Raw genomic sequence first — 27,887 nt, forward strand, 5'->3', positions numbered from 1 at the left:
TGTTTTTTGGCACAATTGTCTAAGAAAAAAAACAGAGGGACTTATGGGACCAGGAGATTGATTACGGTTTTCCCTACTGTACTTTTTGAGTGTTTATTCATGGCAGACACCGATGGCTGTCACTCACGCACATTGCTAATGCTGCGTCATTGTTATTGAACCACTTTTCAATTCCTTGGAGAGGAAGTCATTATTGAATCCTATGAATTTATTCCAAGTGGAGACTGAATCCCTGGGAGCTGATTAGGACAGCAGGTATATGTAAGACCCATTTAATGTACGATCGGTCCAGGAGTCAGTTGATTGACGACCCGAATGAGCGGCTCAAGAAACTTTGAACATGCAATGCTGTAACTACTCAATGTCTGTGTACTGTACTGGAGACAGGGGAAAGTGGCTGACACTGTGTATGTGTGTATGTGTGGGTGTGTGTGTGTTTGTGTGTGTGTGTGTGGGAGGGAGAGAGCGAAATAAATAAATATTGACTTTTTAGGAACAAGCAACTTTCAGGCAGAGGATGAACGCTACTGGTGCAATGTTTGTAAAGATTAAGTAATGAACGAATAAAGAGATTTGTTTTTGATTTATTGCAGTTTGTATATGAACAGAACATTTGTTTTGTACGTATTTGATATTTTTCTCCCGACACACCCATCTATTCATTGTCCAGTTGATACATTCGTCCGTACAGACAGGCGGTGACCAGCCCATCGGTCATGTTTGAGTGTCTCATGGTCACTCTGCCTTCTGCAGTTGTTTCCAGATGCTCTGGCTGCTCTATGACCATCTTACTAGCCAAAACTGATGGGTACACATATCTGGTCCCAAACCGCCCCTTCAACAGGAAGTCTATTTTAGACTCTGCCTCTTCCACTTTCTGTCCACAGGAACTGACCTCCAACCCTGCACAGCGGACTAGTGCACACACCTGCAACAGAGATATGATAAATGTGACAAGAGTCTCGTGAAGCAGTTTTTAAAATTTCCCAAATTCTTTTCATGCGTACCTGTAGGGCGTAGCGTCCGTCCACTATGTGCGTTCCAGCAAATGCTCCCAATGCGTAGAGCTCTTTACTGCCGTCTTGTGGTAACCGCCGGTACTGCAGGTGGCAGCAAAAGGTGCCGTTACACACGTTGACTTCGCCCTCTGTCTCGTTTAAGAGGACAAATGTAAATGGGTCGCACATCATGGATGAGACGAAGGTGGAGGAGGGAGGAACAGAAGCAGCAGTTTCAGGAGGAGGAGGATCCAAACAGCTGTCTTTGTGACAGGATCCAGACTCTGTAGATGATGTGGGCTCACCCCTAACCACCCCCTCCTCCTCCGTGGCCACGCTCTGCCCCACCCACTCTGGGTCTAACACTGGCACCCTGGCCACCAGCAGCCTGCCCTCCTCTGGGTCTCCTTTCTGGGCGTGGTGGTAGATGGCAGAAAAAGGGGTGTAGATACCACTTCCTGTCATTCTTAGTTTGTCTTTACGAAGGTTGGCCGCTAGCAGGGTGACATTGGCACCCAAGCTGAACGCCTGCTGGAACTGGACTGAGTCCAGTAGGGGCAACGTGTTCATCCAGGCCGTGGGGAAGATCAGCTGACGTACACCCTGAAAGGGATCCAAGGAGAGGAGGATGTGAGGAAAAGAGAAGACCAAACACAGTAATGCAGTATAGAGTTTGAGTGTCTACCTTCTCCACCAGGTTAACTGTGGGCTCGTGGAACAGGATGTCAAAGCAGATGATGAGACCAAACCTCCCAGCAAAAGGCGTATTGAACGTTATGATCTCAGGTTGCGGCGGCGTGTCAAAGGACTCCTCAAAGAAAAGGTTTTGTTTATGATAGCGTGCCACCAGCAGGCCATCTGACCTGTATGAAAGAAGACTCTGTGAACAGTTCACTAGGAAATGATGTAGCCTACTGGTGCACTTGCCGGTCTTCAGCTAAACTACTTCTTTTTTACTGCACCTGAAAACCACGTTGGTGTTGAACTGCCAGCGTCCATCAGGGGGACAGGAGGAGGAGGGGTCGGTCTTCAGAGGGCAAGGCTGCAGGTCAGCCATGTTGGCCACCAGGTAGAGGTTGTAACGACGGGCCATACAGCTCAACCGCTGGAGAACCTGTGAAACAAAACCACACTCAAAGTAGGATTCATATTCACAAACTGGTGGTGTCTCAATGTGAGTGAATCGTGTCAGAATGCCCGTTGCGTTCAATAACAACATGAACTCTCAAAGTGTAATCGTTCACCTCAGTGTTGTTGTGTTTGTCCGGTTCTGTGCAGGGGTTCCAGCTCTCCTGCTGGGGGTCAGGAACGGTTTCTAGGTAGCCAAAGATGGACGAACGGCTGAAGTTGTAACCATGAAGACCATCTTCTGGAAACACCAGGATCTGGGCACCCTGACCAAGAGAAGATGAGGGAAGAGTATAGAGAAGAGGAGACAAGCTTCATTACGCTACAGTAGTTATGAATCCTATGACATTAAATGTGCTTCTTTCTGTCGACATACAGAGAAATACACCGATGACTGAATATTTGTATTAATGTTATCCTATACTTTTTGGTTATGCTGCTGATCAAACATAAACTGATTGTTAAATTTAGCGGTAACTAGGGATGCACCGATTCCGGATCGGATATCGGGCCGATACCGACTCAAATAGCTGGATCGGGTATCGATGACAATGGATCCCAATCTATTCAATTCAATTCTATGTTTATATACTATATACTGTACATTATATAATGGGATTTTGTTTACGTTTGGACCAATTTGTTGCTGCATTAAAAAGGTTTACACCGGAATTGGAGTTCCTGTTAATTTTCGAAGATTTTTTTACCAAGTTGTTGGTGTACGATTTATTATTTTAATAATAATTCACTAAATTTATGTTCCATATTTATTTGTTACATTTTGTTTTTACAAAGTTAGGAAAACAATATTTAAGTCAAGCCTGTTGTTGCCTTGCACATAAAAGAATGATCCCATGTGTGTGATACACTGGTATCGGATCGGTACTCAGTGCATCCCTAGAGGTAACTGGTTATGATCCAAGCTCAGGTAACTGTTAAATAGTCTGTAATGTATAGCAAGTGACAACACTTGAGGCTTTACTTAAAGGGTCCAAGGACCAATGCAGTGAAGAGTTAAAAATGAACAATAATATATGTAATATTGTTTCACTGTTTCAGCAAAAAAAAATATGGTCAGGAAAAAATTGAGTTTGACATTGGAGATAATTTAAGTATTTTTTTTATTATTTTTTTTAAATATTTTCTCCCTGCTTTCAAGCATAACACTATGAAGGATATCAATACTGGATAAACATATATATATATATATATAACTCTCTCCTGACCTGCTGAGCGGCCCGGGCAGCCTGCTCCTCGTAGATATCCAGGTTTTTCTGCATGTGCTCCAGGGCAGCGAGGCGGGACAGAGGGACCCGAGGGTCCGGGTTCAGGATCAAGTTGTGCTCATAAACAGCAGCAACGTACGAGGAGTCCAGGACTGTGGACTCTGTTTGACCAGCGGCCGACATTAAAGAGCAGCTGACAAAAACAACAACTACCAGCAAAAACATTGTTTCTTCCCTGAGAGACATGGCCGATGTTACCCAGAGACACTAGTTAGCCTCCCTCACACCTGAGAGGACAAAGGTCAGTCAGCTGAGTCATTGTTGGTTTAGAGCTGATAAGCTCCACTTGCGAAATATTGTTGTCTTTACTGTATGAATCTGTAGCCACACGACCTGTAGTTTGTGCAGCAGATCCACGTCTTACATTTTTCAAATAGCATACTTAGATATTTGTGGCCCTGAAAGGATCACAGAAAACAGACAGCAACCTGACAGCGAGCATGGCAGTGTGACACGAACATTTATATTGTGGTTTTAGCTGACTTGTGTCGCCTCACTGTTTTGAGTGATGCTCGTTCAGGTATATTGAGAGCGAGCAAGCGCGAGCCCGACGCTGACTTTCGTTGATTTCACGGCCACAGGTGTCGCTGTTAAGAAGCATTTCTGAAAGTTACAAATAGTCCCTTTAACACAACATTCAGTCACAGTCAGTGCATGGAGTGCCCGTGGCGCGGAGAAGATCGTCCTATCATACTGCCTTGAATTAATTAACAAGAAAAAAAAGAAAAAAACGGCTCTCGGAGTGGGAAGGAGAGAGCGAAATAAATAAATATTGCCTTTTTAGGAACAAGCAACTTTCAGGCAGAGGATGAACGCTACTGGTGCAATGTTTGTAAAGATTAAGTAATGAACGAATAAAGAGATTTGTTTTTGATTTATTGCAGTTTGTATATGAACAGAACATTTGTTTTTATAAATCCGTCTTTAAAATATATTTGATATTTTCCATCTATTCCAAAGCAGTTCATTCATTGTCCAGTTGATACATTCGTCCGTACAGACAGGCGGTGACCAGCCCACCGGTCATGTTTGAGTGTCTCATGGTCACTCTGCCATCTGCAGCTGTTTCCAGATGCTCTGGCTGCTCTAGGACCATCTTACTAGCCAAAACTGATGGGTACACATATCTGGTTCCAAACCGGCCCTCCAACAGGAAATCCATTTTAGACTCTGCCTCTTCCACTCCCTTTCCACAGGAACTGACCTCCAACCCTGCACAGCGGACTAGTGCACACACCTGCAACAGAGATATGATAAATGTGACAAGAGTCTCGTGAAGCAGTTTTTAAAATTTCCCAAATTCTTTTCATGCGTACCTGTAGGGCGTAGCGTCCGTCCACTATGTGCGTTCCAGCAAATGCTCCCAATGCGTAGAGCTCTTTACTGCCGTCTTGTGGTAACCGACGGTACTGCAGGTGGCAGCAAAAGGTGCCGTCACACACGTTGACTTCGCCCTCTAACTCGTTTAAGAGGACAAATGTAAATGGGTCATGCATCATGGATGAGACGAAGGTGGCGAAGGAGGAGGGAGGAACTGAAGCAGCAGTTTCAGGAGGAGGAGGATCTAAACAGCTCTCTTTGTGACAGGACCCAGAGTCTATAGATGATGTGGACTCACCCCTAACCACCCCCTCCTCCTCCGTGGCCACGCTCTGCCCCACCCACTCTGGGTCTAACACTGGCACCCTGGCCACCAGCAGCCTGCCCTCCTCTGGGTCTCCTTTCTGGGCGTGGTGGTAGATGGCAGAAAAAGGGGTGTAGATACCACTTCCTGTCATTTTTAGTTTGTCTTTACGAATGTTGGCCGCTAGCAGGGTGACATTGGCACCCAAGCTGAACGCCTGCTGGAACTGGACTGAGTCCAGTAGGGGCAACACGCTATTCCAGGCCGTGGGGAAGATCAGCTGACGTACACCCTGAAAGGGATCCAAGGAGAGGAGGATGTGAGGAAAAGAGAAGACCAAACACAGTAATGCAGTACAGAGTTTGAGTGTCTGTTTTTCTACCTTCTCCACCAGAGTAACTGTGGGCTCGTGGAACAGGATGTCAAAGCAGATGATGAGACCAAACCTCCCAGCAAAAGGCGTATTGAACATTATGATCTCAGGTTGCGGCGGCGTGTCAAAGTACTCCTCAAAGATAAGGTTGTGTTTATGATAGCGTGCCACCAGCAGGCCATCTGACCTGTATGAAAGAAGACTCTGTGAACAGTTCACTAGGAAATGATGTAGCCTACTGGTGCACTTGCCGGTCTTTCAGCTAAACTACTTATTTTTTACTGCACCTGAAAACCACGTTTGTGTTGAACTGCCAGCGTCCATCAGGAGGACAGGAGGAGGAGGGGTCGGTCTTCAGAGGGCAAGGCTGCAGGTCAGCCATGTTGGCCACCAGGTAGAGGTTGTAACGACGGGCCATACAGCTCAACCGCTGGAGAACCTGTGAAACAAAACCACACTCAAATGTGTGAAAAGAGAGATAACTGGTTGCTCTGTGTATTCAACCTTGAGGCAAAACGTGTCATGTGCTCTTGGAAAACGGGAAAAAAATCAATATAGACATGAAGGCAATCCAGGCACTCCAAAATACTTCAACAAGTGGCAACGAGGAAGGAATATCTATTTTAAAAAGCCTTTATTGCAGTGGCTGGCCTGCCTGAATTGCCTTCCTGTCTATCCACACTCAAAGGTGATTAATATTCACAGACAGAATGCCCGTTCAATAACAACATCAAATCGAAAAGTCAGTGTATCGTGTGAGAATTAGGGTTGAATGATTTAGAAAAAATATCTTATTGCGATTATTTTGTCTGATATTGCAATTGCGATATTAGAGGGAATGATTATTATTCTCATTTTCATTGATAAACATATTAAAATGATTACGGTGGGATTTTTGCAGGAATCTGTACCGAACAAAGATGTTTTCCTTAAAGGAACAGTGTGTAACATTTTGGGGAAATGGAATATAATATTCATAACTGTGTTTTCATTAGTGTATAATCACCTAAAACTAAGAATCATGTTTTCGTCAGCCTAGAATGAGCCTAGTTTTTACATTACCTGAAGATGACCGTAGTTCTCCTACATGCTTAAGAAACAGCCGCAGAGTGTAAAACCGTGGTACCGCCAGCCGCCGTCTGATTTCCGTCGCTCCTAGTGTAGGATTATTATGGTAAGGATGACCTCTGAGCGAGGGGAACGGCGTTACCGCGGTTTTGACCTTAGCAGCTGACGATCGGCAGTCTTGGAAAGGGAGGAGTGAGCGGAGGGGTGCTCAGTTGGTTGCAATCTGCAACCACACCACTAGATGCCGCCAAATCCTACACACTGTACCTTTAAGTCTGTGGATTATGATGTGTAGGCCAGGACATGTTTAGGACATCCCTGCAGCACGACGATATTTAATTTTAAATGGTACTTTGACACACATTTTGCCTTTAACAAACATAGATTTCGATAAAATTTCAATTAATTGCACAGCCCTAGTCAGAATGCCCGTTCAATAACAACATCAAATCGAAAAGTATGATTAAGCACCTCAGTGTTGTTGTATTTGGCCGGCTCTGTGCAGGGGTTCCAGCTCTCCTGCTGGGGGTCAGGAACGGTTTCTAGGTAGTGTTGGAAATATCTCAGGATGTATTTTAAGATATGTCTCTGCGTAAGTAGAAAATCTAGTGTTACGTATGAAGTAACTGGGTCTAATCTCACTAGCAGACTGGTAGACGCCTAGCTATCAGAAAACCGGTTGAAATTGGATAATGACTTGCAAGGAATGTATGTATTTATGAAACAAAGATAGTCTATCTTTCTCTTTGTTTGAGTCTATACACTAATACAATCAAGTAGAAGTAGAGGTAAATAACATAAGGGTGTAAGAACATAGAATTATAATTGATCATACTAATAAAGGGATAATGTATGTAGAATATCTGTTTTATATGTAATAGTAATTCAATTGTAGGACTGGGTAATAGCATGTATGGTATGTGTGTACAAGTGTCATCTTTATATCTTATCGAGCCTGGGACAGAGGGAGGAAGGGGGGTAGGGAACAGGGTGTTCTTGCAGAATGGATAACGTAGAATGGAGTCAGAAGTAGCAGAAGTGAGAGGTCATCTAGGTCACAAGAAAAGTAACATAACAAAGCTATGGAAAAGTACTGGGTCTTGCCCATTAAGAACGCCCTGTCCCTCCTTCAGACCCTAAAGGTGCATAAATATCAAGTGTAAAGAACGACTATTCATTCATTCTCTGCGAACTGACCTCCGTGCTGCGTGACGTCAGAGACACATTGATGAATCCAGATCTGTTGTAATAACTCTGTGCAACTATTGATGAGTATATCTTCGGAATAAATTGTTTGACTTTAACTAACATAATATCTTGTGTATGATTTATCTTTGAGCTTGTAGCTGCTTAGAAGACAAACCAACACGCAGAAGGTGAGACATCCCTGAGGGGATTTCCCTTCAATTGGTGACCCCGACGTGATCTTCCAAAAAGAGTGAAGCAAGCGACCAGAGACTGGACGACTCGGTGAGAGAGAAAAACAGGCCTGACAACATCAAAAGGTAAGCAGAACCTGTTAAATCAAATCTGCTAATTGGCATATTACTAAATTTAATCTCTCTTGCTGAGGAGTACTCCTCTCTGTTTTATTAGTTACATCATAGTCGCACAGTAAGAGGATTTGGGATCCTGGGGCTGGGAGCCCACAAAAGGTTAAAGTCCTTATGTTTTATTAGTTACATCCTAGTCGCACAATAAGAGGATTTGGGATCCTGGGGCTGGGAGCCCACAAAAGGTTAAAGTCCTTATGAATTAGGATTTGGTATCCTGGGGCTGGGAGCCCACAAAAGGTTAAAGTCCTTATGAATTCACAGTAAGAGGATTTGGGATCCTGGGGCTGGGAGCCCACAAAAGGTTAAAGTCCTTATGAATTAATGTTCTGAATTGTACTAACTGATATACTGAACTTGTATTAATAGTGTCATCAGAGGAAATTTAAAACTGCCTCAGATACCGTGCCTACACCGCTGACGAGAAATCGTTAGTAGAAGCTTGTGAAGGTGGGATCTGTTGTGGGGGCATGACGACCCAATTACTCTGATATCACTACTGTTTGTTGCCCTTTTAGTAACGTCTGGGACGTTAGAAAAGCGTTTGGAACGCTGCGCTTGGAGCGCTAGAGTAGTGCGCTTGGAGCGCTAGTTTAGTAACGTCTGGGACGTTAGAGTTTAGTAAAAATAGCGCTTGGAGCGCCTGTATGAGTGTACATTAATAACTAGTATTCAGAGGAAAATTAAAACTGCCTCAGATACCGGGCCAGCACCGCTGACGGGAGACCGTTAGTAGAAGCTTGTGTTGGTGGGATCTGTGGTGGGGGCATAACGACCCATTTACTCTGAATCTAGTTACTGTCATAAACTGAATAAACCTGTGTGAAATAGTACTGGATAAAATGGATGGGGAATTTGATAGAGAATGTGAGGAACTCGGTGGTTGTAATAAAACAGGTCTGACCTTTGGCCAACAGTGGGCCAAGGTGCGGACAAATGTCATCTGTACTTTCAGTCCGAGGAAGGTAGATGAGAAGGCCAAGGATTTAGATGACTGGTATAATGAAATGGTTAAAACTAAAGTGTTTCCATCCGAGGATTCCACCGCAGCTGTTACCCCGGCAATAAAGAAGTGCGTATTAAAACAGCAGACTCAGTTGGCTGATGGACTAAAGAGAGTCCAAAATAGTAACATATTTACACGAGCAAAAGCAAAAAAACATGTTGAACAGCAGGCCAGTTTACTGGCTCAGGCCAATTGCGTTTACCTCGCCGCAGTAGCTGAATTGGGACAACAGACTAAAAAAAAGGAGAAGAGCGAGGCCCCGCTCTACCCTTCCTTAGGTGGTTATCCCGGACCGTTTCCCGATCCTCCCCCCACTTCTCAACACCAGATGGTGGTAAGAGAAAAACCTACAGCCCCTCCTTCATATGAGGAACCCACACGAACGCCGAATGAACCCGACCCTCCACAACCTATAATGAGAAACCTTACTGCTGAGTTAGAATGGTCTCAAGAAGGGGAGGAGGGGTTCATACGGCTTAAACAGGAAATGGCGGCGGCAGCAGCTTTGGCTCTTCCGGATTATACGCAGCCTTTCCATTTAGACGTATCCAAGCAACTGTCAACTGCTCACGGTGTACTATATCAGAAACAAAGAGGAGAAAGAAAGGTGCTATACTATTGTAGTATCCTTTTGGATACTCCAGAACAAAGAGCAAGTCCCTGTGTCAGATATGCAGCAGCCCTAGCTAAAATAGTAGAGAAAGTCGGACACATTGTCATGCATCATCCATTGCACATTCTCACGTCACATAGTACTGTGGCTTACGTCACCTCTTCGTGTTTTACTCTCACACCGTTAAGACAGACCAAGATCTTACAGATCCTTTCCAAACCAAATGTGTCATTCGTACATGAAGGTTGCAACATGGCAGATGGTATGGGAGAAGGAATAGCGGAGAAGCATTCCTGTATGGAGAAATCAGAACCATTTGTAAAACTAAGACCAGGGCTGGAAGCCCTCCCACTGCCAGAACCACAGCTCAATCTTTACACAGACGGTTGTTGCTTTAGGCATCCTACTGAGGGACTAAAAGCAGGATATGCTGTTGTCTCACTTGTCAATCCCGGTAATCAACCAGTTACTCTATGTGCGTCCCCATTGGAGGGTAAACAATCTGCACAGGCGGCTGAGCTAACTGCTGTGGTATGTGCGCTTCGTATTGCCGAGGGTAAAACTGTGAATATCTTTACTGATTCTGCCTATGTTTGTAATGCTATACACAGGGACATGTCTGGCTGGGTTCAGGCAGGGTTCAAAACGAGTGGGAATAAATCCATGGCTCATGAAGGCCTCATGAGGGATTTATTGGCTGCCGTCCACCTTCCGGAGAAGGTGGCTGTGATTAAGGTTAAAGGGCACTCAGAAGGGAGTGACCCGGAAAGCATTGGGAATAATGCCGCCGATGAAGCAGCTAAGGGAGCTGCAGGCTATGTTGTTAATAGTATGATGATGTTACAGTTTAAATTCGTTTGATGAACTGGGTACCTTTTTAGATGATGTGAAAAAGGCTCAGGAGGACGCTCCTGGGCATGAAAGAAAAGCCTGGGAAGATGCAGGTGCCACTAACTGTGTGTCAGAACTTTGGACAAAGGATGGTAAAACAGTTATGCCAAACAGTTGGATTCCAACTATGTTGAAACAAACCCATGGGCTATGCCATGCTGGTGTGGCCATTATGATGTTTGCCCTTGATGCGTGGTGGTTCCCGCAGAAAAGGAAGACTGTTGTGGACTATGTCCAAAGGTGTGAAATATGTCAAGCGTGTAACATCAGACCTACAGACAAACCACCGGTGGGCAAATACCCTAAACCCCAGGGACCTGGGGAACAGGTGGTCATGGATTTCACGGATATGGGTGTCCGGGTGGGAGGGAAACGATTTTTGTTAGTCATAGTGGATGCCTTCTCCAGGTGGATAGAAGCCTATCCGACTGGAAAAGAGGATGCAAAAGCGGTCATAAAATGTCTGGTGAATGACTACATTCCTAAACACGGTTTCCCAAAACTCATTCGGACTGATAATGGCTCTCATTTTAAAAACAAACATTTGGGAGAAGTAGAGACTGTTTTGGGTCTGGAACACAAATATGGCTCGGTGTACCACCCGGAATCGCAGGGAAAGGTCGAGAGGGCTAATAGAACCATTAAAGGGAAGTTGTTAAAAGTCTGTAAGACCACAGGAATGTCCTGGCCTGATGCACTCCCTGTTGTTCTATTATCCATTCGCTCTTCTGTTAACTCGTCAACAGGGCTGACTCCGTTTGAGCTTACCTGTGGCAGACCCTTTCCCGGTCCTTTGCATCCTTTCTGTGTGCTTCCCGCTGTTGGGTACCGCCCCTATTATCAGTCGGTTAATGCTATTGTTTCAGCTTTCTCCTGTCCAGGTGCTCCTTATCCTGCTCCACCTCAGAGGTCAGAACTCAAGGCGGGTCCCCCTGAACACCTCTGGTTGAAGGTGTTAAAGAGGAAGTGGTCGGAACCACGTTGGACGGGACCACATCAGGTGACAGCAAGGACCTCCACAGCGGTTCAACTGAAAGGGAAAGGCTGCGTCTGGTGGCACTTGACACAGTGCTGTTCCACCAACGGTCCACCACCAGGAGGCGATCTCATCTCCGGCGGCATCGATACAGGGGAGCCAACACCGCCGGAAATCGCTCTGCAGGGACACCAGTCATCGGAACAGCACCTGGGGTAGATGCAAGCGTCACTGCAGGGACACCAGTCATCGGAACAGCACCTGGGGTAGATGCAAGCTTCACTGCAGGGACACCAGTCATCGGAACAGCACCTGGGGTAGATGCAAGCTTCTCTGCAGGGACACCAGAGAAGACCAACTGACAGACACGTGAGATAACAACATCACGGTCAAAAACATTGAGTAACTGGTTGACTTTTTGCATTTCCAGTAAAATAAAATTGCATGTAAATGAGTTGAAAGAGATACAACAGGGTAAGAAGGTTTCAAGGTCTTGCTGATTTTACAGTTAAAATACGGCTTACAAGAATGAATAGGTAACTCTTCAGGTGGACATATATTCCATTATTTTTTATTTTTTTACTGCTTTACAATATAAAGGTTGTAGTACTTTTCGTGCTCCTTGTTCTCCGTCATATAACAACTATAGTTTAGGGGACCAATGGGGAGGGAATGATTCTTATAATATTAATTCATACTCTCATATATTTTGGTAAACGTATGTGTGCGTTACTTAACTTTAATTAATCAACAAAAGCTCGAGAAGAATAACAAGGTGAGTATGGGGACCGTATGTAAGGCCCTGGTAGTGGTGTTATCTCTGCTGATTGTGGGGGGATTGTTCTTCGTTTTCGAGGGCTTACCACAGTTGCGTAGTACCCAGACAACTAATCATACAACTCCGACTTTGACACGTTCCACTCTAATATCACACCGAAGTAAAAGATGCACTGATGACGAATGTGACACAGGGTACGCCAACGGCCAAGGGCCTGACGTGGACGAAACAATCAACATTGTACTAAACTATACGTTAAACGCCAAAACAACGTTTCAATTTGATCTATGTGATGTCATAAAGTGCCCCCGACCCGAACCAAGTTGGCAGCATACATATAATTTGTACCTGTGTGGTCACGCTAGCGGATGTAGAAGTTGGGAGGATGTATTTTCATACTCTGGGTCATGGGTAAGAACTAGTGTATCAGGATATTATGACTCAGAGGCAGAAAAAATGAGTGTTGTTCAGGGATCAGTATCAAACTCCTATACACATGGGAAACAAACCCTTCTGCGGTATAATCCACTGTTGGTAACATTAAACGGGCTACGGTATAATCCGTTTCAATGGGGACAGGGAGAGAAACCAGAGAGAGGATATGTCACATTAGGAGTCGACATGCCTGGATTAGACCAATATGGTACTATAAAGATCTTATTTCAGAAACAAACAATCACTAAGAAACCCACCCCCGCTCCACGACTCCTTGACGACAAAGTACGGTCCTTAGATTTCACTGACTTATCCACTAATGATATCATACGCATAGCAACGAGGTATGGAGATAGAAATATGTGGTTAGATTGGATGACCTTTACAACTAAACAATATGATGCTGATAATTGTTTTGCCTGTTCCACTGCCAGACCGCAATTAATGATGGTACCAGGTCCTGTACACATGGACGATCCAGAAGGGCTTAGTTGTATGTTACAACTTATTACTGCAGGAGAGAGAATCACACAGAATTGTACCCATCTCGATTCATTTTATCCTATACTGAAAAAAGAAATACAGCCACCAACATTTACCATACGCAGAGGGGATTATTTGTGTTTTAAACGAACTGGGCAAATTCAGGTGACCAGGGGAGCAGTCACGTGGTGTAACACCTCATATGACGTGACGCATAATACTACTTCAGGCAAATGGACCCAAGGGCGAGGTGACTTGTTTTGGTACTGTGGGGATCAGACTTTACGGGTGACTCTGCCAGCCAATTGGTCAGGTGTGTGTTCTCTTGTGCGGTTGGCAGTTCCGATGTCCATCATTGGGGTTGGCACAAAACAAGCGGGAAGAATGAAACGAAGCTTCGACGTCTCTTTAAATAATCCTACGTATATCGATGCTATTGGAGTACCTCGGGGGGTGCCCAATGAGTACAAATTAGCTGATCAAATAGCGGCTGGGTTCGAGAACCTGCCACTTGTCTCTGCCGTGTTTCCCATCACCCCCAGCAAAAACGTCGATCGTATTAATTACATCCACTATAATGTTCTCCGCCTCACTAATCTCACTCGGGATGCCATAGCTGGTTTAGCTGAACAACTAGCTCCTACATCCCTTATGGTGATCCAGAACCGAATGGCTCTGGACATGCTATTAGCTGAGAAGGGAGGGGTTTGTACCATGTTTCAGGATGCATGTTGTATTTTTATTCCCAATAATACTGCGCCAGATGGGACAGTGACTAAAGCCTTAGAAGGACTTAGGACTCTCTCAGACAAAATGCATGCAGATTCTGGTATAAACAACCCGCTTAATGATTGGTTAGACAGAACATTTGGTAAATGGAAGTCCATGATTGTGTCTCTGTTTTCATCCATTTTGGTGGTAATTGCATGCTTGGTCCTATGTGGCTGTTGTTGCATTCCATGTTTTCGCAGCCTGACGGAAAGACTAATCGTTACTGCAATAGAAAAACAACGTCCCAACAATCCCCCTCCGTATCAAATGAGCATGTGTAGCACCAGCATTGAACAGGGAACGTGGGGAGGGCCAGGGTTCCTCAACATGGAGTTTCTGTATCAAGAAACCGAGGGTTCCGCAGAAGGGATGGTGTGATTTCATTTTAATTATGTTACAGGAACAGATAATACAAGGATTGTACCGTTCTTTGATATTTCAGTGTGCCAAGGGTGAACTTTAATAAGTTCAAAAGAGGAAATGTTGGAAATATCTCAGGATGTATTTTAAGATATGTCTCTGCGTAAGTAGAAAATCTAGTGTTACGTATGAAGTAACTGGGTCTAATCTCACTAGCAGACTGGTAGACGCCTAGCTATCAGAAAACCGGTTGAAATTGGATAATGACTTGCAAGGAATGTATGTATTTATGAAACAAAGATAGTCTATCTTTCTCTTTGTTTGAGTCTATACACTAATACAATCAAGTAGAAGTAGAGGTAAATAACATAAGGGTGTAAGAACATAGAATTATAATTGATCATACTAATAAAGGGATAATGTATGTAGAATATCTGTTTTATATGTAATAGTAATTCAATTGTAGGACTGGGTAATAGCATGTATGGTATGTGTGTACAAGTGTCATCTTTATATCTTATCGAGCCTGGGACAGAGGGAGGAAGGGGGTAGGGAACAGGGTGTTCTTGCAGAATGGATAACGTAGAATGGAGTCAGAAGTAGCAGAAGTGAGAGGTCATCTAGGTCACAAGAAAAGTAACATAACAAAGCTATGGAAAAGTACTGGGTCTTGCCCATTAAGAATGCCCTGTCCCTCCTTCAGACCCTAAAGGTGCATAAATATCAAGTGTAAAGAACGACTATTCATTCATTCTCTGCGAACTGACCTCCGTGCTGCGTGACGTCAGAGACACATTGATGAATCCAGATCTGTTGTAATAACTCTGTGCAACTATTGATGAGTATATCTTCGGAATAAATTGTTTGACTTTAACTAACATAATATCTTGTGTATGATTTATCTTTGAGCTTGTAGCTGCTTAGAAGACAAACCAACACGCAGAAGGTGAGACATCCCTGAGGGGATTTCCCTTCAGTAGCCAGAGATGGACGAACGGCTGAAGTTGAAACCCTGAAGACCATCTTCTGGAAACACCAGGATCTGGGCACCCTGACCAAGAGAAGATGAGGGCAGAGTACAGAGATGAAACAAACTTAATTACTCTACTGTAGTCATCTGTCAGCATACAGACGAATACAACTTCTCCTGATGACTGAGTTTACTCGGGTACACTGACTCGTTTGCAGCAATATATACCCGCCTTCAGTTCAGACAGAGGGTGGAAAACGGTGCTGCAGCACAGCCGGTAGGAGAAAAGTAAAGCGCTTTTTTTTTTTTAAATGAAAGCATGTAAACATGATCTAATAGAAAACCAAGATAGAAGTATGAACATGAAAATGAGCATAATAGGTCCTCTTTAAATTTAGTGGTCTCTGGTTATGATCTAAGCTCAGGTAACTTAAATATTCTGCAATTTATAGCAACAGCTGTGACATCTGGGACTTTACTTAAAGGGTCAAAGGACTAATGCATTGGAAAGTTTGAGTTAAAAATGTACAAAAATGATGACACACAGGACAAAGTGTATAATACTGTAACAAATTTGACTTTTACTGAAGAAGAGCAATAAGCAACGTTAGTTTTTCAGGCAAATAAAACAAACATTTAACTCTCTCCTGACCTGCTGAGCAGCCCGGGCAGCCTGCTCCTCGTAGATATCCAGGTTTTTCTGCATGTGCTGCAGGGCAGCGCGGCGGGACAGGGGGACACGAGGGTCCGGGTTCAGGATCAAGTTGTGCTCATAAACAGCAGCAACGTACGAGGAGTCCAGGACTGGCTCTGTTTGAACAACGACCATTATTAAAGAAAAACTGACAACAACGAACAGAAACATTGTTCCAATCTTCCCTGACAGACATGAACGGTGTGAACCAGATGGACAAGTTACACCATAGCACCTGAGGGCTCAGATGTCCTACTGAGGTAAACAGCAGCTGATCTTTATGTGTCAGACTGAGGGGATGAGAAGCTCCCCTTGCGATATAGTGTACAGTATAAACCTGGATCCACATTCACAGTTGTGGTTTGTGCAGCAGCTCCATGTCTTACATTTTCAAATAATTATCGGAAATGACGTAGATAACTGTGGTTTTGGGAATTCCTGGATGACTGTGTGGCAGTAAACGAGGTGGATATGTCTCATCGTGCAGGTTGAAATGTCATAAAAACAAAGTAATTCGGCCTCTCAGAATATTCTCACCCTGTAGGGTTGTGACTGGGAGTCATCCAGGAATTCACAGAACCATAAACCTTGAGAAAGTGAAAGGTGCTGTCCAGGAATCCACCGCCACACAGATCTCTGATAATTGCCACCCATGATGTGGTCACACCCCTGGCATAATGAAAGTTGGAAGGAGCCTGCAGGAGCCCAATGAAACACCCCAACCTACAGAGCTCCTTTGCCTTTTTGCGTTCTGGGAGAGCCTAGGGTATTCACGTGGCCCGCTTCGGTGCTTCTCTTGCTGTTTGCGGGAACCAGAGCTTCTTTAGAGGGTCTCCAGACTAAAGGTCTTCCAACTGACGCAGCCTTTCCTCTCTCACAGAGTGGCAGAACGCTGCAGGTAATGGCGACTCGGACAGGGCTTCTCCAAGGTGACCTACACCCAGACACTTGGTGCACACCTCACGGTCAGATAGGGGGTCAAGCAAGGAAATCTGAGCAACAACTGTGACAAGACCACAGGATGTGAATCGGACCCTCTAGGGTCACCTTCTAATCCTCACCTTCACCTTTATTGAAGTGTAATCCAAGTGAGAACCGTGGATGGCCACAAAATGTGACGGACATCCGAGTCACATCCACTTTGTTTACTGCCACTGACAGGAAGCAATGAAACTGAACTACTGGACTGGCTGGACGGATTGAGACTTTATTCTTCTTCGAGCGATCGTAGCGAACATTGATGTCGGTCACTCAAGCACATTGGTATTATGACAAGAAACAAATGTGTAACAACGGAACCAGTCTTGGTTAGAACATTTGTTTTTGATATTTTTCTCCTCTAACACACCCATCTATTCCAAAGCAGTTCATTCATTGTCCAGGTGATACATCCGTCCGTACAGACAGGCGGTGACCAGCCCACCGGTCATGTTTGAGTGTCTCATGGTCACTCTGCCATCTGCAGCTGTTTCCAGATGCTCTGGCTGCTCTAGGATCAGCTTACTAGCCAAAACTGATGGGTACACATATCTGGTCCCAAACCGCCCCTCCAACAGGAAGTCCATTTTAGACTCTGCCTCTTCCACTTCCTGTCCACAGGAACCGACGTCCAATCTTGCACAGCGGACTAGTGCACACACCTGCAACAGAGATATGATGAATGTGAGTTCATTTCCTGCCATCCCTGAACAGCAGCCTATAAATATTGTATTCCCAACAGCTACATCTCTCAAAAGCACAATATCTATTATGTATATGAAACTTTCATCTCTGCAGACAACATCTCTTGATGCATTGAGAGAGGTGTGGCAGGCTGATCTGAATTTACAATTTACAGATGTTGAGTGGTAAGAGTGGTCCTTTGCCAGACTTCATCTGTCTAAAGTCAGAATCTCAAAGATGCATCCATCAGTTGATGATTCTTGTAATAGAGACTCTCAGGTTACTGGTCCTCCATTTTTGATGCTCTATCCAAAATACTTGAAAGACAAATAGATCCAAATTCTCTTACAGCCATTTTTGGTATCCAATGTAAGGACGATCATCTTCCTAGGGCATCGCTTATGTCACTCTTTTAGCCAGAAGACTCATCTTACTCAATTGGAGGCAGGCCTACCCTCCCTCCTTTAAAATTTGGATCAGAGATACACTACAATTTTTAAGCTAGAAAAGATAAGATTTGCTCTACAAGGACCTAAGGATTTTAGCAGCGTATGGCAACCTTTCAATACATATCTGCTTGAGCAACTGTGAGATTTGTAGTATGGTTTGTTTTCATCATTTGCCGCAGAATTTGTTTACTGTAAACCATCACGCACACATACAAACACACACCTTGTCTATTGTTGTTGTTGTTTTTTTAAGTCTGCTTTTTAAATTCTTATTTTGTATTATTTTTATTACTAATTTAATATGGGGATTATCTTATTTTATTACATTGCTTTGTTGAATACTCGATTCTGATTGGTCAATCACGGCATTCTGCGGTCTGTTATTTCTTTATAGCAGACCGTTGCTATGTATGACAGACCGTTGCTATGGGCACAGTTCTGACGTTGGTGGACTTGGTGAGAGACTCTTCCGCTTTGCATCGGGGTCCATCGCCCTGTTGGGGATTCTTTCACAAACAATGACCGGCTCGCTGTACATTATCCCTTACATACTTGATTTTGTTTATTTCCTTAAAAAAAGATGAAAAGTGTTTTCCGTACTTATGTATACGGAAATTTTTTTTTTTTAAATGAAAACTAATAAACAAAGTGGGAAAGAAATGTGACAAGAGTCTCATGAAGCAGTTTTAAATATCCAAAATTCTGCTCATTCATACCTGCACAGTGTAGCGTCCGTTCACAATGTGCGTTCCAGCAAACGCTCCCAATGCGTAGAGCTCTTTACTGCCGCCCTGCGGTAATCGCTGGTACTGCAGGTGGCAGCAAAAGGTGCCGTCACACACGTTGACTTCGCCCTCTGTCTCGTTTAAGAGGACAAATGTAAATGGGTCGTGCATCATGGATGAGACGAAGGTGGCGGAGGAGGAGGAAGGAACTGAAGAAGCAGTTTCAGGAGGAGGAGAATCTAAACAGCTCTCTTTGTGACAGAATCCAGAGTCTGTAGATGATGTGGACTCACCCCTAACTACCACCTCCTCCTCCGTGGCCATGCTCTGCTCCACCCACACTGGGTCTAACACTGGCACCCTGGCCACCAGCAGCCTGCCCTCCTCTGGGTCTCCTTTCTGGGCGTGGTGGTAGGTGGCAGAAAAAGGCGTGTAGATACCACTTCCTGTCATGATCAGGTCGTCTTTACGAATGTTGGCCGCTAGCAGGGTGACATTGGCACCCAAGCTGAACGCCTTGTTGAACTGGATTGTGTCCAGTAGAGGGAGCTGGTTCATCCAGGCCGTGGGGAAGATCAGCTGACGTACACCCTAAAAGGGGAGGCCAATATTAGGAAAAGAGAAGTCCAAACACAGGAATGCAGTTTGAGTGTCTGTTTTTCTACCTTCTCCACCAGGGTAACTGTGGGCTTGTGGAACAGGATGTCAAAGCAGGTGATGAGACCAAACCTCCCAGCAAAAGGCGTATCAAACGTTATGATCTCAGGTTGTGGCGGCGTGTCAAAGGCATCCTCAAAATAGGGGTTGTGTTTATGGTAGCGCGCCACCAGCAGGCCATCTGACCTGTATGAAAGAGGATTCTGTCAACACTTCAATAGGAAATGATGTAGCCTACTGGTGCATAGAGGTGTAACAATACATCGATCTGGATCTATATATCGATTCAACGATCCAATATCATCGATGCAAAATGAAAACATTGATACATGTCTTCATCTAAAGATACGCCTTTATTTTGAAGTTCTTAAACATGAAAAATGTGGCACTTAATAGTGAATAACAGGTCTATTCTTATTATTTTTAAATTTAAAAGTCTGGAAGAACCCAGTAAAAAAAAAAAAAATTAAATATAAATGAAATATATAGGAAATATGACATCCTCTCATATCGATGGCAGACCCCTGAATTAAATCGAATCGTGGCAGACTTGATTTTTTACACCCCTACTGGTGCACTTGCCGGGTTTCAGCTAAACTATTTTACTTCAGCTAAGCTATTTTAAGGTCTGCACTGCACCTGAAAACCACGTTGGTGTTGAACTGCCAGCGTCCATCAGAGGGACAGGAGGAGGAGGAGTTGTCGGTCTTCAGGGGGCAAGGCTGCAGGTCAGCCATGTTGGCCACCAGGTAGAGGTTGTAACGACGGGCCATACAGCTCAACCGCTGGAGAACCTGTGAAACAAAACCACACTCAAAGTAGGATTCATATTCACAAACTGGTGGTCTTTCCATGTCAGTGTATCGTGTCAGAATGCCCGTTGCGTTCAATAACAACATGAACTCTCAAAGTGTAATCGTTCACCTCAGTGTTGTTGTATTTGGCCGGTTCTGTGCAGGGGTTCCAGCTCTCCTGCTGGGGGTCAGGAACGGTTTCTAGGTAGCCAGAGATGGACGAACGGCTGAAGTTGAAACCCTGAAGACCATCTTCTGGAAACACCAGGATCTGGGCACCCTGACCAAGAGAAGATGAGAGAAGAGTATAGAGAAGAGGAGACAAGCTTCATTACGCTACAGGAGTTATGAATTCTATGACATGAAATGTGCTTCTTTCTGTCAACGTGCAGAGAAATACACCGATGACTGAATATTTGTATTAATATTATCCTATGCTTTTTAGTTATGCTGCTGATCAAACATTAGCTGATTGTTAAATTTAGCGGTAACTAGGGGTGCACCGATTCCGGATCGGATATCGGGCCGATACTGACTCAAATAGCTGGATCGGGTATCGATGACAATGGGGACAATTTATTCAATTCAATTCTATGTTAATATACTATACATTATATACTGGAATTTTTTTTTAAGTTTAGACCAATTTGTTGCTGCATTAAAAAGGTTTACAGCGGAATTGGAATTACTGTTAATTTTGAAGATTTTTTTACCAAGTTGTTGGTGTACAATTTATTATTTTAATAATAATTCACTAAATGTATGTATTTATTTGTTACATTTTATTTTAAAAAGTTAGGAAAACAATATTTAAGTCAAGCCTGTTCATGCCTCACATAAAAGAATGATCCCATGTGTGTGATACACTGGTATCGGATCGGTACTCAGTGCATCCCTAGAGGTAACTGGTTATGATCCAAGCTCAGGTAACTGTTAAATAGTCTGTAATGTATAACAAGTGACAACACTTGAGGCTTTGCTTAAAGGGTCCAAGGACCAATGCAGTGAAGAGTTAAAAATTAACAATAATATATGTAATATTGTTTCACTGTTTCAGCAAAAAAAATATGGTGAGGAAAAATTTAGTTTGACTTTGACATTGGAGACAATTTAACTATTTTTAAAAATTTGTATGAAAGCTTTTTTCCCTACTTTCAAGCATAACACTTTACAGGATATCGACACTGGATAAACAGAATTTATTAAGTGAGCAATATGCATTTCTTTGACTGAAAAACTAAACATGTTCAACTCTCTCCTGACCTGCTCAGCAGCCCGGGCAGTCTGCTCCTCGTAGATATCCAGGTTTTTCTGCATGTGCTGCAGGGCAGCGAGGCGGGACAGGGGGACCCGAGGGTCCGGGTTCAGGATCAAGTTGTGCTCATAAACAGCAGCAACATAGGAGGAGTCCAGGACCGGCTCTGTTTGACCAACGGCCGACATTAAAGAGCAGCTGACAAAAACAACAACAACCAGCAAGAACATTGTTTCTTCCCTGAGAGACATGGCTGATGTTACCCAGACGCACTAGTAAGCCTGCAGCACACCTGAGAGGTCAAAGGTCAGTCAGCTGAGTCATTGCTGGCTTAGAGCTGATAAGCTCCACTTGCGACATATTGTTGTATTTTACTGTATGAATCTGTAGCCACACGACCTGTAGTTTGTGCAGCACATTTTTCAAATAGCATACTTATCTAATTGTGAACGGATCACAGAAAACAGACAGCAACCTCACAGCAAGCATGACACAAACAAAACGTTTATTTTGAAAGGACCGGAAACATGAGGCACGTAACCCGGAAGCACTTTACAAATCTGCCCTTCTTACAACCAACATGATCTTGAGGACTTGAGATAAAACGTTGTATATAACGTGAACGCTTTGTTTAAACATATGACGACGACTTGGAGAAAACGTCTGTGTATTTTTGTCCACGTGTTTGTCTGACGCCTCCGCACGTGTTTAACCAGGAAGTGCATTCACATTAGCATTAGTCCTGCAGTGACCACAATGTCAACAGCACCGGAGGTACCGACAGCAGCAGGAGCAGCAGACGCCCCCCTGTCTAAAACCAGCCAGATGTTGAAGAGCTGCTGGAGCTGTCGGATCATCTCCGGTGGAGGGCTGATGCTGTCTGGAGGTTATGTTTACCTCGCAGCCCGCAGAGTGATGCGACAAGGTGGACCCATCTCGATGGGGACGGTGGCGCAGATCACATTCGCTGCTAGTAAGTTTATTTGTCTGACTTTTGATATTGCCCAGTTATGTTGCTTCTTTTAAAGTTTTCTTTATTTTTTTTTATCTATTTATTTTTCATTAATTACATTTTTTTATTTATTTTTTCTCTACCTTTTGTTTTATTCATATTTCATACATATCAGATAGTTTTCCTTTTTCATTAAGACATTTACATCTTGGACTAACCACTGGCGCACTTTACACTTACTTTACACTATACATCCTATATACCACTTTATAGACTGCACATATGCACATATTACATTTATTTATTGACGGGCTGTACACACTATGTTCACCCATTCACTCTGTATCTTTTATATCTCTTATTGTTTTTATATTTTTTGTATACCTTTACCTCTCCTGTGTTTCACTCTGTTTGCTGATGTTGCTGCTTTGACACCTGAATTTGCCTCCGGGGATTAATAAAGGTTCATCTTATCTTATCTTATCTTATTTCATTTTATTTTATTTTGTTATGAGGAAAAGAAGGAAAAAAAAGAAAAAGGGTAGGCTATATATATATATATATATATATAGATCTATATAGATATAGATCTATATATCTATATCTATAGATATATAGATATAGATATATAGATATCCATATCTATAGATCTATATCTATAGATATATATCTATATCTATAGATATCTATAGATATAGATCTATAGATATCTATAGATATCTATAGATATAGATCTATAGATATATGTATCTATAGATATCTATATCTATATCTATATAGGTCTATATAGATATAGATATAGATATATCTATCTATAGATATATCTATAGATAGATATATATATCTATCTATATATATCTATATCTATATATATCTATATAGATCTATATATATCTATATCTATATATCTCTATCTCTCTATATCTCTATATCTCTAGAGATATAGAGATATAGAGAGATAGAGATATATAGATATAGATATAGATATAGATATATAGATATATAGATATAGATATCTATATATCTATATCTATATCTATATAGATATCTATATAGATAGATCTATATCTATATAGATATAGATCTATCTATATAGATATAGATATATATATATATATCTATATATATATCCAGTAAAAAACAAAACCTCCTCAACTGGCCGGGCATGGACCATGCTGCCTCAGCACCAACTGGACTCCTCCATCTCCTTTCTCCTCCCTCCAATGATTGCCTATCTATGGATAGAAAAGGGCAAAAGCCCTGAGCTTTCAAACCAGGCTCACGAATTTACGATACGACTGTCTGACTTTTTAGGTGTAACATCATTTGTTGTTGTATTTTGAAGAAATAAATGCATAAGCTTGTTTTTATCTTTCAGGTTTGGCTGCATGGGGAATGGTCATCATCGGTGATCCAGTAGGAAAAGCGCAGAAGAAGACGTGAAGGCTGCTCAGGAACTCATGACGACAACACGAATGAATAAACGTTTAAAATGACTCAAACATGGACTGCAAGGTGTTGTGCAGATGTTCATGGACAACATCACACCCCAAGTTAAAGAAGTGTGTGGATGGACAATGTTGGAAGATATAGATTGGTTGAATTAAAGATGATATATTTAATCAAAAAGGCAATTATACATTTCTGTCATCATTGAAATGTTATGCATAAAAACACATTTTTTAAATTCATTGAAACAAAATGTATTTCTTACATTTTAATGCAGAAACCATTTAATTCATAATCTAAACAGAAACTTTCTTTAGATATCATTATCAGGACTGAGTGAGTGAGTATATTATTTAACACTCAATTTAATCGTAATATGAGAATAAAGCTAGAAGTTTACGAGAAAAAGTCGTAATATTATGAGAATAATGTCATAATATTATAAAGTAGTAATTTTATGTTATTGTATAGGGGAACTAGAGCAGCGTGCCGCCTGTGTGAAAATGAGGAACGCGGAGCATCTTGTGAAGTTGTACTTTAGTTTAGGTTTCACAAATAACTAAATACTTAATCCTTTGGCTCATCAGTATCAGGAACTTGAAAAGATTGTGCAAGAAACTGCGTTTATTCCGAAGAAAGAACCACACGGACCTGATGGGGAAATTGCATCTTTTGTGGAGGAGGAAATTTTTTTTCTCGTAAAGTTATGACTTTATTCTCGAAATCTCCTATTTCTTTTCCTTCAATGTGGCCCTAATACTCCGTTGTAATTTTGAGCATGAAAAACAAAGTTTTAAAAAAATAACTACAACATTAAAGCTGCAGTGGGTAGAATTGGAGCAAATATGAATCAAAGTTAAGTCAAGTTATTTTTATAAAACTGTCACTATATCCTGACAGTAGTGCATCAGACCGGTAATCTGAAAAAAAATCATGTACCTCTGTGTCCTCCGGTGCTCCTCATGGCATCTGCAAGATTTCACAGACCGGAGGAAAACAACCAATCAGAGCCGAGCTGGAGCCTGTCATCTCTGAGCAGCTGTCAATCACTGGCGAACTCCGATCAAACGGTCAAACTAGGCAGCGCTGATAAAATATGAATCAGTATTCTGTTAGTTATTCCTATTTCTCGCCTCAAATGTTTTCAGAAACATCTTGTAGTGTACTGTTTAGCTGTAAAATGAGAAAGTTTGTGACCCGGCAGCCATGTTGAGATCAGTTGAGGAAATACCAAGCAGCTGGAGCAAAATGCAGCAAGCAACTGTACTGAAGACAGCATAAACACTGTGGGTCAGTTAGTCTGAGTTACCTTTTATTAGTGTTATACTGATCTGAGCACAACTGCTCACAAGGAAGAGTTTGATAAGCATGATGCAAAAAAACACCCTAAAGTCATTTTCAGTCGCGTAAAATGATCATGACATTCTGATTGATTTTTTTTTTTTTAGGTTAAAGAAAAATATGAAAATAGAGTTGACAGTACATTTAGGCACACTATTAACACATACTGTACACAGATATGCACAATTTTCATTATCATAGATTCATAAATACTGGGGTTAAAAAAAAAAAAGACAAGCCTTTCCTGTATGGAGAGATGTGCAGAAAGTTAGAAGTGACACCTCCTCCACCGTGGGAACAAATAATATTTCACCTCCCAGTGAGCGAGGCTCCGGTTCACGTCCTCCTACTCGGCCGATCAGAGTCCACCAGGGCCGCTCAGTGCAAGCGGAACCAAAGCAGACGAGGGAGTTCCATCCAATGACTGCAGCAGAATGGGGCTCCGTCCAGCCAATGGGAGAGGCCCTCCTACAGTTGCTACAGGTAAGTGCTCATTAGCAGTGATTTCATTGGTCACAGGAGACGGCTGTCCTGTGAGCCTATTGGACAGGAGGCGAGGGGGGTGGGGGGTGGTCCCTCCAGCTGTCAGTTAATAACAAAGATCTTTTCACACTCAACAAAACAGGCTTGAATGCATAAAAACGCCACATATGAGTTAAAAAGAAGCAGTTGTTTGAGGCCGCTATTGAACTAGTGATAGCCCAATGAGTTAATCATCGGGCCACTGCCCAACTGATACCAAAAACAGATTCTGTACGAGTGGGCGAGGGATAAAATACCCCCCACACACACCAAAAAACCGAACAAAAAAAACTCAGACTTATAAAACAAGTCTGTAAAATGAACATTGTACTTTTACAACAACGGAATGTAAAGTTGTTGGGATGAGAAGACGTTTCTGGGGAAGCTTCTTTCATGTTTTCTACCATTAAAACAATTACTTTTTTTTCAGTATACAATGATTCAAAATGCACATGCATTAAAGAAAAAAAAAATATTGCACAAAATTAAAGACATTTTCTCTGAATAAAAGTGGATATATCTCCATCTTGATTTCCTTTGTAACGTTCAGTCAAGTGAAGGAGAGCTACCTCTAGCGTGCGTCTCTTGGTCAGTATATATAGTTTTTAAGGCTGGTTCACTAGCTCACACTGGCACAGTTTCTGACTGAAGAGGGTTGCATCTTCGTGCTAAACACACACACACCCATTCACACAAAAGTCTACACGAGCCAAATACATTAGACCAGAGAGTACATTCTTTGATTGGACAGCCGGAGCTGAGCCTCCCACTACTGCAACACACACTTCGGTGTGTCCTCACAGCGTCACCTTTTAGCTCGTTAAAGGTTTGCGTCCTCTTTCCTCACATGATTAAGGATATGAAGCACAGTATCGCTCAGAGTATCCCCACATCAAACCAGTGCACACACACGTACGGAACAGCATGAGCTTTGGTCGTCACAGGTTATTATGACAGTAGCGTTAAAGGGGAAGTGGAGCTATTCTTTGAGGGTCATGATGTAACACTTCGGAAAGAAAAAAAAAATGTCTCGAGAGAGAGGCTGGAAAAAAATGCAGACGATAAAAATCTAAATCATCTCTTTCGACCCATATTTGTTCAGTCACATTTTTAAAAACAGCGCCTTTTTAACCCAGTGCTATTGACATATTTGGTTGCTATGAAAACAAAATATTGTTTGCATGTTTAGTGTGCAGCTTTCGCAGATAAAATGTCTACAGCATGAGGGTAAGTTTGACTACAGCTGAGGGGCCGGGTCACTGAGATGGTAGAGAGTGTCGGCCAAAAGACAGAAGCGGGAAGGTAAGGCAAGGTGTGGGTCTATGCTATCTACTCCTGCAGTTTAAAAACAATTCAGTATTTGTGGTCTGCTCTCTAGACCAGGAGAAAGCAGCATTGACTGGCCCAGAAATAAAGCTAAACACAACTAAAAAGTCCAAAAAGGAGGAGGAAAAATATCTAAACTAAAAGAAAAGAGTGCCATGTCCAGTCTTGGTGCAAATTACAGGATTTGTGTTTGTGTGTGTGTGTGTGTGTGTGTGTCACAGAGTGAGAGGAGGGCAGAGTGTGTGTTGTTCATCCTTCAGTTCTGTCTTGACAGAAATAATCAGCTGGATAATCGGAGTGTTTTCACTGAAAAGAGTGTGTGAGGGAAGTGGAAGGGCAGAAATCACACACATACCTCGACGTTCACATCAAGCCCCCCACCCACTCTCACTCTTAGCTCTCAAGTCTGTGTTTGTGTCAGGTCGGCCCATGTCCCGTCGCCTCCGTCCTCTCCTGTCACCTCTTGAGGGAGGAGGATTTGTGTTTCTGGCCGTATCTGTGGATGCGTGGCGAGCGGGAGTGCAGCTTGACAAAGAGCTCGGGGAATTTGTACTGGGGGAACATCGTCTCCAAGAAGCCCTCCAGGAAAACATAGACTAGCCGACGGTTCATGGGTTGGTACTGAAACATGTCGAAGACGCGAAGTATGCCCTTTCTTGTGGTGTCCGCTCCGATGATGTGCTTCAGCTCGTCTGAGGTAGGGAGAGAAATATATAGTGGTCAGGACTGGAGCATGCACAAACTCTCA

At 42.9% G+C, this 27,887-nt stretch overlaps 5 protein-coding genes and 1 long non-coding RNA gene across 15 annotated transcripts in view; 2 read left to right on the forward strand and 4 right to left on the reverse strand.

Annotated features, from left to right (window-relative positions):
- Positions 1-568: 568 nt before the first annotated feature.
- LOC119503523 (biotinidase-like) lies at positions 569-3,853 on the reverse strand. Its single transcript, XM_037795364.1, has 6 exons — positions 3,353-3,853; positions 2,243-2,392; positions 1,961-2,112; positions 1,684-1,861; positions 1,008-1,601; positions 569-928 (listed from the first exon to the last, which is right to left on the reverse strand). The coding sequence occupies exons 1-6, from the start codon at positions 3,596-3,598 to the stop codon at positions 656-658; spliced, it is 1,593 nt and encodes a 530-aa protein (XP_037651292.1). The 5' UTR covers positions 3,599-3,853; the 3' UTR covers positions 569-655.
- Positions 3,854-4,271: 418 nt separating this feature from the next.
- Positions 4,272-16,215, reverse strand: LOC119503525 (biotinidase-like). Its single transcript, XM_037795367.1, has 7 exons — positions 15,966-16,215; positions 15,324-15,394; positions 6,949-7,027; positions 5,697-5,848; positions 5,419-5,596; positions 4,729-5,328; positions 4,272-4,649 (listed from the first exon to the last, which is right to left on the reverse strand). Exons 1-7 carry the CDS (start codon positions 16,176-16,178, stop codon positions 4,377-4,379), a joined length of 1,566 nt encoding a protein of 521 aa, XP_037651295.1. The 5' UTR covers positions 16,179-16,215; the 3' UTR covers positions 4,272-4,376.
- Positions 8,338-26,650, forward strand: LOC119503526. The gene is made up of 4 exons (XR_005210333.1): positions 8,338-8,531; positions 13,526-13,531; positions 15,271-15,289; positions 26,640-26,650. It is a non-coding gene; the product is annotated as an uncharacterized LOC119503526 (long non-coding RNA).
- Positions 17,194-21,913, reverse strand: LOC119503522 (biotinidase-like). The gene is made up of 6 exons (XM_037795363.1): positions 21,558-21,913; positions 20,425-20,574; positions 20,140-20,294; positions 19,509-19,686; positions 18,835-19,434; positions 17,194-17,647 (listed from the first exon to the last, which is right to left on the reverse strand). The coding sequence occupies exons 1-6, from the start codon at positions 21,798-21,800 to the stop codon at positions 17,375-17,377; spliced, it is 1,599 nt and encodes a 532-aa protein (XP_037651291.1). The 5' UTR covers positions 21,801-21,913; the 3' UTR covers positions 17,194-17,374.
- On the forward strand, positions 22,126-24,000 carry dmac1 (distal membrane arm assembly complex 1). The gene is made up of 2 exons (XM_037795365.1): positions 22,126-22,522; positions 23,880-24,000. The coding sequence occupies exons 1-2, from the start codon at positions 22,306-22,308 to the stop codon at positions 23,942-23,944; spliced, it is 282 nt and encodes a 93-aa protein (XP_037651293.1). The 5' UTR covers positions 22,126-22,305; the 3' UTR covers positions 23,945-24,000.
- snx13 (sorting nexin 13) overlaps positions 25,246-27,887 on the reverse strand; it is a 30,117-nt gene continuing 27,475 nt past the window's right edge. For 8 of the 10 annotated variants that reach the window (XM_037795360.1, XM_037795357.1, XM_037795358.1 and 5 more), the window contains one exon: positions 25,246-27,831. In XM_037795360.1, the coding sequence (XP_037651288.1) occupies positions 27,596-27,831 (236 nt within the window). In that variant the 3' untranslated portion in view covers positions 25,246-27,595. The remainder of the gene's footprint in view (positions 27,832-27,887) is intronic. The other 2 variants (XM_037795359.1, XM_037795362.1) reach the window with 1 other exon arrangement.

This window comes from Sebastes umbrosus, chromosome 15, assembly GCF_015220745.1.
Source record: "Sebastes umbrosus isolate fSebUmb1 chromosome 15, fSebUmb1.pri, whole genome shotgun sequence".
In the NCBI taxonomy this organism is placed as follows: Eukaryota; Metazoa; Chordata; class Actinopteri; order Perciformes; family Sebastidae; genus Sebastes; species Sebastes umbrosus.

Excerpts from the sequence above, each read along its gene's own strand:
- LOC119503523 (XM_037795364.1), bottom strand. The coding sequence starts at position 3,598 with ATGTCTCTCAGGGAAGAAACAATGTTTTTGCTGGTAGTTGTTGTTTTT. Across the intron at positions 2,393-3,352 it reads CTGCCCGGGCCGCTCAGCAG|GGTGCCCAGATCCTGGTGTT; the intron begins GTCAGGAGAGAG and ends TCTCTTGGTCAG. Across the intron at positions 2,113-2,242 it reads ACAAACACAACAACACTGAG|GTTCTCCAGCGGTTGAGCTG; the intron begins GTGAACGATTAC and ends TTTGTTTCACAG.
- LOC119503525 (XM_037795367.1), bottom strand. The coding sequence starts at position 16,178 with ATGTTTCTGTTCGTTGTTGTCAGTTTTTCTTTAATAATGGTCGTTGTT. Across the intron at positions 7,028-15,323 it reads AGCCGTTCGTCCATCTCTGG|CTACCTAGAAACCGTTCCTG; the intron begins CTACTGAAGGGA and ends ATATTTCCAACA. Across the intron at positions 5,849-6,948 it reads CCAAATACAACAACACTGAG|GTTCTCCAGCGGTTGAGCTG; the intron begins GTGCTTAATCAT and ends TTTGTTTCACAG.
- LOC119503522 (XM_037795363.1), bottom strand. The coding sequence starts at position 21,800 with ATGTCTCTCAGGGAAGAAACAATGTTCTTGCTGGTTGTTGTTGTTTTT. Across the intron at positions 20,575-21,557 it reads CTGCCCGGGCTGCTGAGCAG|GGTGCCCAGATCCTGGTGTT; the intron begins GTCAGGAGAGAG and ends TCTCTTGGTCAG. Across the intron at positions 19,687-20,139 it reads AACACCAACGTGGTTTTCAG|GTCAGATGGCCTGCTGGTGG; the intron begins GTGCAGTGCAGA and ends TCTTTCATACAG.
- dmac1 (XM_037795365.1), top strand. The coding sequence starts at position 22,306 with ATGTCAACAGCACCGGAGGTACCGACAGCAGCAGGAGCAGCAGACGCC. Across the intron at positions 22,523-23,879 it reads GCAGATCACATTCGCTGCTA|GTTTGGCTGCATGGGGAATG; the intron begins GTAAGTTTATTT and ends TTTATCTTTCAG.